The sequence below is a fragment of the Seriola dumerili genome, unplaced genomic scaffold, assembly GCF_002260705.1.
Source record: "Seriola dumerili isolate Sdu_G_001 unplaced genomic scaffold, Sdu_1.0 BDQW01000018.1, whole genome shotgun sequence".
Taxonomy (NCBI): domain Eukaryota; kingdom Metazoa; phylum Chordata; class Actinopteri; order Carangiformes; family Carangidae; genus Seriola; species Seriola dumerili.
In genome coordinates this window covers 2,143,292-2,151,358 of record NW_019174273.1, presented here as the reverse complement: position 1 = coordinate 2,151,358, position 8,067 = coordinate 2,143,292, and the positions used below count along the sequence as shown (strand labels likewise).

General features: G+C 42.1%; 1 protein-coding gene across 1 annotated transcript; it reads left to right on the top strand.

Moving 5' to 3' along the window:
* Nucleotides 1-4,653: 4,653 nt before the first annotated feature.
* On the top strand, nt 4,654-7,752 carry LOC111232149 (ADP-ribosylation factor-like protein 4C). Its single transcript, XM_022759526.1, has one exon. It carries the CDS (start codon nt 5,074-5,076, stop codon nt 5,656-5,658), a length of 585 nt encoding a protein of 194 aa, XP_022615247.1. The 5' UTR covers nt 4,654-5,073; the 3' UTR covers nt 5,659-7,752.
* Nucleotides 7,753-8,067: the final 315 nt, after the last annotated feature.

Here is an 8,067-nt window from a genome sequence, read left to right as displayed (position 1 = left end):
TCGTCTCCTGGATACAACTCAAACCATGGCTGCGTGTGTGTGTGTGTGTGTGTGTGTGTGTGTGTGTGTGTCTCTGTTACAAACAAAGTATTAAGGTTCTCCAGCTGTAAATCAGAAATTATAATTTTTTTTAAAAAGTGCGTAAATGACCTCAAATTGTGTGCAGCCACTGGTGTGTACATCTCCCCTTTGCACTGATAGAAATATTTATGGGGAGATGAAAACAGGTTCATCTCCAAATTCTCAAAGCTGTCTAACATGGTGTTTCCTCCGGGGAGGCAAAAGCAGAGCAGAGTGTTTGTATCACAAGGCGAGACTCTTGAAGTCTGATGTTTTCTGCCTGAAAAGTTCATTTTGTTTGATACATTTTGCTCATTTTTAACAGCTCAAAGGCAAAGAAACTTCCTCTAATCCCAAATTATAATCAGTTATCACCAGATCTTACCCATAATCACAGGATCACAGGTATCATTCATTCCCCTAATGTACAAGTCTATATTTTAGTCCATTAAATCCCACAATCAAAGAGATGTGAGAGAAAAACAGTCATTTTCCTTCGTTAATTCATGACAAATTGCAGAGCTTTGAGCTTTTCAAAATGCAAAACAGGTGGAGAGATGAAACGCTCCGGGACGAGCTGTCGGTCTGTTTCATCTGCTGTTGTTTTCTGAGGATGTGCGTGGATGTGATGAAACGGGCCGGGCTGGTTTCATCCCGTGGGTCTGGAGAATGCAAAGGGCCCTCGAAAGATAAAAATAAAAACTCCCTCGTCTGCTTTCTCTCACGTCTGGCTCCTTCAGCGCCGCCATCGTTCTGGAGACAGGGATGTTTTGTTGTCGTCGTCAGGAGGGGGCCTCGTGAAAACCTCCAGTCACGGAGATTATGAGAACTCCGGCTGAATGATTGCTAGCATCCCTTATGGGCTGAAAACCTGATTTCACTGTTTCTCTTTCACCCTGAAGCACCCGAGTCAAAATGATCACCACATTCTTTCTGGGAACAACAGGTGAAAATGTCAAGTCCATTTCCTGCTGTTATTACGTCGACTTTTCATCGGACATTGTCTGTGCATTGTGACTCTCTACAACACGTCAAATGTCATTTCAGAGTTTGATTTTGTTCATTTTGTGAAGTTTTATCAGACGTTTGTTCCTGTCATGATCTGCCCCCTTTATGACTTCCTGTTTTACTTTGAAATGACTGACCTTATGTGTCTGTTGGATGTTTACTACCTCTCCTTGTCTAGTTTTCCCTCTCTTGTGATTGCCTGCACCTTGCCTTCCTTTTGTATCTGAGTCTCTGTCTTTCCCTCAGTCGTCCTCGAGCTCCCGTGTTTGTTCCTGAGTTTTTGTCGTTGTTTTTGGACCTTGGATTCCTGATTGGATTGTTTTCACCTTCAAGTAAGTGCTTTGTGTTTTTCTTGTTTGTGTCTGCAGCTCCTCTAAAGGAGGAGGAAATCACTGCTGTTGGGTGAAGTTTTTCCACTCAGCGTAACTTCAGCTGCATTTGACAGTTTAAACCAGGAGGTTGCACACATCTGACTGATCCTATCATCTGCAGATTTGCAGCTCACATCCTCTCAGCGGCCACTTTTTGACTTCCTGATCACCTGTTTGCCTTTAGCATCGATTATCAGTTCACTTAATGTGATTTGTTGCGTTAGATGTCGTTGTCGGGAGCTCGGTGCATCTTTGCCCCCTTGTGTCACTGTCGGTCTCATTACACTGTAGCATCTGATGCAAGCGTTATGAAGCGTCAATCCACAAAGGGTCAAAGGTCAAGGAAATCTTCAAGGTGCTGACAGTTAACTCCCAATTTACAGAATTAAAGTTTGTAACAGGTTATGATGGCATCTTAAGGTAATTATGTTTTTAACTGATATATTTGTAGTGTTTTGTGTGTCCCTTAATGAACCTCAACGCTGAATCCGTTTTACAGTTTTGACAAAAGCAAGGAAGGAAAAATATCTAATTTCTGCACCAGAGCAACATTTAATAACAAAGTAAAGAAGAAAAAAATGAATAAAAATGAAATAAAATATTGAATGTTGAGTACAGTTGCAGTGAGGAAATAAATTTCCCCAAATGTAATAAAGGAAGTAAAAGAACCAGCTGCACAGCTCGACTTCAGACTGAATCTACGTTGGAAGCAGCTGAAGTTTAATTCTCCCTTTTTCTGCTGTTTTCTGTTCAGATGATCCTCCACCTTCCCCTCACCTGTCTGCGGACGCCTCGGCTCCACTGCAGACCAGACTTCGTGTCCCAGCTCCGGTGAGACAGCGCAGAGAGTTAAACAGCTCATTAAGAAGCGTGTTTTGTTTCCTTTTTAACCTTTCTCAACACCTGCCTGCCGCTCGTCGTCTGTTACCTGAGGAACGGCGAGGAGATGCTGGAATAAATTAGAGGTAAATCAGTGAAGGAGGCTCTTGGTTTATGGATGAGACGACTGTGTGGGTGGTGGGCGAGAGACCATTAGACCATCTCAGCTTGTTAGAGAGAGAGAGAGAGAGAAAGAGGAGTGCAGTTGGAGAGAGTTGTGGTCTTACAAAGTCACTGTGTGTGTGTGTGTGTGTGTGTGTGTGTGTGTGTGTCCATGCCCTGTTTTATAATTCCTTTCATTGATCTCACGCACACTCATTAGAAGGGAAATCAATGGGGGAGGAGGGCAGAGAGAACAATTAGCAAGGTCTTGATGACTCAGGTTGTGTCGGTGTCTTTGTGTATTTGTGTGTATTTGGGGACTAGTTTTTCCCTCTCCTCATCTCTTTACTACTAACGTTAATACTGCTGCTTTTTCCCTGAAAGCCCCTTCATACCCATACAGCTGTTCTTTTGAACTTATACTAGATAATTAGACCTTGTAACAGGTTTATTTTGTGTGGCGTTTTGCTGGGAGTTTGCAGAGGTCACCAGACCGTGTGTATTAATAATCCAGTCATCCACCCGCAGTGCTACTTGTTAAGTGGCTGCAAGGACAGGTAAACATGCTGGTGGAGTGTGGGCACCATATGTTGAACTAGAAACATGTAAATATAATTATAATAAAGATGGAGAGCCTTTCACAGCAGACTACATAGAACCTGTCGGCAGGTTTTGAGTTCACACTGGAAAAGCGACAAAATAAAGTCTATTATCAAAGCAGTCGGGATGTTCATGTGTTGGTATGTAGTGTTGAACGTGTCTTTCCCGCTCAAATTGCGTTCAAAGTGGAGTGAAAACACGAGGTTCGAGACAATTTTATTTCATTTATACAGCAGAAAATCACACATTTATAATCCGGGGGAGTAATAAACTATGCAACACAAGACCCTCCATTGTGGGATGAGGTAAGACTCCAGCAAAAGGAAACTTCAGAGCGACAGAGGAGGGGTCTCTCTCTCTCAGACACTGGTGTTATTACAGCTTTAAATCTCTCCAAGCTGTTAATGTTCTGAAACTGCAGCTACATTCTTTAATTTCCTGTGACTGCAGAGAATTTCTCACCCTGCAATGAAATGTCATGCTGCCATCTAGTGGTACAAAAGTCACGTGACCACAGCTCCTATAATAAAGGACCATGCCACTGTTCATGCACGTGTATTACAAACAATGCATCACTTTTCCTGGTTTTTAGATTTAGGTGTTTTCTTCTCTTCCAGGAGCTCTTTAGTTTCTAATTTAATGTAGTATGCAAATCATATCATAGAAAATAAAATGTGAGATAATCAAAGTCTTTATGATGTTGTTTAATGTTTCATTTTTGTTGCATAAATCTGCTGGATACTAATATCCTTATTTCCTGTTAACCTGTGATGTGATCATCATCGTTTTAATGAAAGACTCTACAGATAATCTTGATTATTTCACATAATAAACTGTCGGTATTGTTTCAGAGCCCAGAATGTGACTGTGGTTCACTGAGGAGTAACACAACAAAGCAGCACTCAAGACATGTACGCTAAGTTTATAAATTGGAATCTCTACCTGCGAATGTCGTGCCCTAAAAATAAAAATAAATAAAAATAAAAACAGAATATATTTATTTATCTATTTATAATTCAGAGAGAATAACTTAAAAAGCCTTCACAGCTGCAGCTGCAATAACAATTTAACCACTGAATGAATGAAAGATATCATTTTTAATGTACAGATGTGCAAACAATCAGTGTTGACAGGAAAATAAACCATTAGGTCACAATGAGACATGTTGTTCTCTTATATTCACTACTTAAATTAATCCACATGTCATGTTTCTATTTTTTATTTTGCTCTACATATTTGATCTCAGCGTGTTGCCTGAGTATTTCACCAGTAGGTGTCAGTGTTTCTGCAGCTCTGGTCGCTCAGTGCGCAGAGGAAACACTGCAGCCACGACATGAATGAATACCTTTCAAAATAAGATCCTCTGTCATCGTACCGGTGTGTGTTTGGCGCATACGTTTCTGATAGGAAACCCGAACAGAGTAGATGAAGCTTTTATATTTGAGGGTCTGTGATTAAACCGGAAAACGTGTCTGGTATTTTCCTCGTGTAACTTGACGCATCATAATATGTCAACGTTTAGAGGCTGATCCACGCGTCACACACCATCACTTGTGTGTGTGTGTGTGTGTGTGTGTGTGTGTGTGTGTGTGTGTGTGTGTGTGTGTGTGTGTGTGTGTGTGTGTGTGTGTGTTACTACATGAGCTGCTACGCACTTGGACAGACACAGACAGATGCAGAGACACGATGTGACATTCGGCCACGCGTAATTTGCGCTTCTGGAGAGCGGTGCGCACTGTAAACGCACCGCTGTGTGTATGATGATTTGGCTGTTTCTGGACGCCTGATGCTGTTGGAATGAGTCCAGGGATGCTGCGGCTTGTCTGGCTGCCGGAGTGCCGCCGCGCAACGTGGGGCTGCGCCCTCCACATCTGCTGAACGGGAGAGGCGCGGATCGGGCGTTTCTGCGCGTTTTCCGACCTTATGCTTTGACTCTCACGGGGGAATAACCCGCTATGGATCACTCAGGGGACGTTTAAGCATCTCCTGCCGTGGTATCGCTCTCTGCTGGGACTGTGGGAGTGCATGCTGTTCCTCCCTCTCAGCCTGCAAGATGGGGAACAGTTTCTCCAATTTGGCCGCCTTCCAGTCCTTGCACATAGTCATGCTCGGGCTGGACTCTGCGGGCAAAACCACCGTGCTGTACCGGCTGAAATTCAACGAGTTCGTCAACACTGTGCCCACCATCGGCTTCAACACGGAGAAGATCCGGCTGGGCGGCGCGGGGGCCTCCAGGGGCATCAGCTGCCACTTCTGGGACGTCGGGGGCCAGGAGAAGCTGCGGCCCCTGTGGAAGCCCTACAGCCGCTGCACCGACGGTATCGTGTACGTGGTGGACTCCGTGGACGCCGAGAGGTTAGAGGAGGCCCGGACCGAGCTGCACAAGATCACCCGGTTCTCTGAGAACCAGGGGACCCCGCTGCTGGTCATCGCCAACAAGCAGGACCTGCCCCGGGCGCTGGATGTTGGGGAGATCGAGAGGCAGCTGGCCCTGGCCGAGCTGAGTCCCTCCACCCCGTACCACGTCCAGCCGGCCTGCGCCATCATAGGAGAGGGTCTGGATGAGGGCATGGACAAGCTGTATGAGATGATAGTGAAGAGGAGGAAGTCTCTGAAGCAGAAGAAGAAGAGGCAGTGATGCCAGATTTTGGCTGGATGATGGAAAAAAAAGCTATGATAAATCCCTGCTACTGAAATATTATAGGATGGATTCTATTTTTACAATGATACGTAGCAGATAAAAAACACCATGAGGCATAAATATCATTACTGACTACCACAGAAACATTGAAAGTCTCCATATCTGATGGGAAAATATATACAGTGATGCCACATGAGCTAGAAATACCAGTATTGTCTCTATAACTCATTAGCATCCATATGCTCCTGTAGGAATGTTATAGAGGGAAATGCCTGAACTTCATTTACCAACATCTTTATTTGCAGAAAACAACTAGATGATCTCATGGCATAATCATGAATAATATAAATTCACAAAATAATCATAATAATCTCAAATTTAAGGGAAATATTGACGGGTTGCCTTGATAAATGACTGTTTTAACCCTCTTTACAGGGAGAGTGTCTCTATAAACTGTGGCACTCCCCCTATAAGTCCCTGATGTATTATTATTATTATTATTAGGACTGCTTCATGAGCGATGTGTACATGATAGCGGAGATGTTTTATAAAGTGTATGGATCTACTGGCAGAGCTCCCTGTTGCTGCCGGGTTGTGCTGTGCACAGATGTGAGACTGTTGTAAATGTGATTAGGGATGCACTGATGATTTAGAGCTGTGAGACGGTGTTACACCAAAGATGACTCCCCTGAGAAGACACACAAAACTCCCTGCCACGTGTTTAAGTTCAGTTAACTAATAAGGTCACTGTGGTTTCACCTTTTTACAGGAATATTTTTTAAAATCCAGCTTGTAGTGTTGAAGCTCTACGAAGCAGATTGGTCATGGATGATTTAAAAAGGGCTCAATGTTCATTCCTCAGAGGTTAAGCTAAATTTTCATGTGTTATATGTTGCATTTGACAGAATTATATAAGACACCAATCCTCTTTTTAAAGACGCAAGCAATTTCAGAAGGAAATTAGCAAATTGGCAGTGGTTTAAGAAAATGAAATTCACCCACTGACCCCCTCTTTTTTGCATTTTGAAATCATTTTCTGAGTGGTGTGTCTTTCCCAGAGAAACCCTCTTTGATTACACCTCCCCCGGAGATCTCCAGCTCTGTGAACAGCTGATTCTGTCTCTTCAGAACTCAGCAGATGTCTGCTTGAGACTAGAAACTGACCATTTTATCGTTGCATCATCTGATTTGTTTTGACTCTTCTCACATTTTCTGGTCTTGGTTTCAGTTTGTACCCTCCTTTCTTCCATGAAAAATAACCAGTTGCTAACATAAGTTGCCATGTGTTTGTTTACAGCTGGATATATTTGCTGCAGAGAGTTAGGACCTACAAATCATCTCCAGCTGCACTGTTTTGATGCCAAATACTTGTGAGCACATAAACCATTTTCCAGTGGCTGGAAAAAAAAAGCTATATTTCTTGCTCATTGCTTTTTAGGGTCAGGGATACAAAAACACTGATAAATGCTAACAATGTCTTTGGTTCATCAAAAGGGTTCAAATATGTTTAAAATATCCAACATATCAGACTTCTGTTAGCGATAGAATGACAAAGCCTTTGACTTCTTTTCAGCATTGTCCCTGGTCTTACAGGTCCACCGGCTAAAGTAATTGTTTTTAGTAATCCATTAATCATTTAGACCATTAATTGCCCAGAAAAATTTTGCAGGGTGACCTCTTCAGACACAATTTTCTGTCAAACTGACAGTTCAAAATTGTTGTTTGACTCTTGTGCTTGATGAATAACCTAAATGATTTATCAGTTGTCAAAATAGTTGTCAAATAATCACTTCAACCCTATTTACTTTTTCATACACATTTTTCGTATGCCTGATAATTCAGTGTTTTATTTAAGCCACTAAGCAAATCATGGTCATTAATCAAGCGCCAACAACCATTATGCATTCAGCATGAGATGAAAAATGTGTCTGATATATTTTCTTTTCCTCTGACGAGTTATAAAGATACACTGGACAGTCGTCGACATAGAGTGAGCGATTTTGCATGCAGCAATCAAACAAATGAGTTATTTACAACCCTCCTTTCCAGTTTGAGGTGCAATTTAAAGTGAATGTTTGAAATTAGGCCAAAGCTACTTTTTGTTTAGGTTAATGGAGTCCATATATATGCTACATCATTTCAGTTGATCAGGAACGAATTATTGATTTCAGTCTGTTTCTTTTTCTTTTATGCACCTTTTCCACCACGATTCACTGTTTATATCATCTGCCAATTAAGTTAGCCTTAAAAATATGTCTGAAAACTTATAACAACACACTATGTAGTTGTCAGCATAGAGTAAGAGATTTGAGCTGCAGCCAGGACTAAAATCAGATTCTGTCTGATGTCTGTGTTACAATCGATTTTAAAATGTCAGTATTCTTACTGTTCTGAAGAAGAAATGTT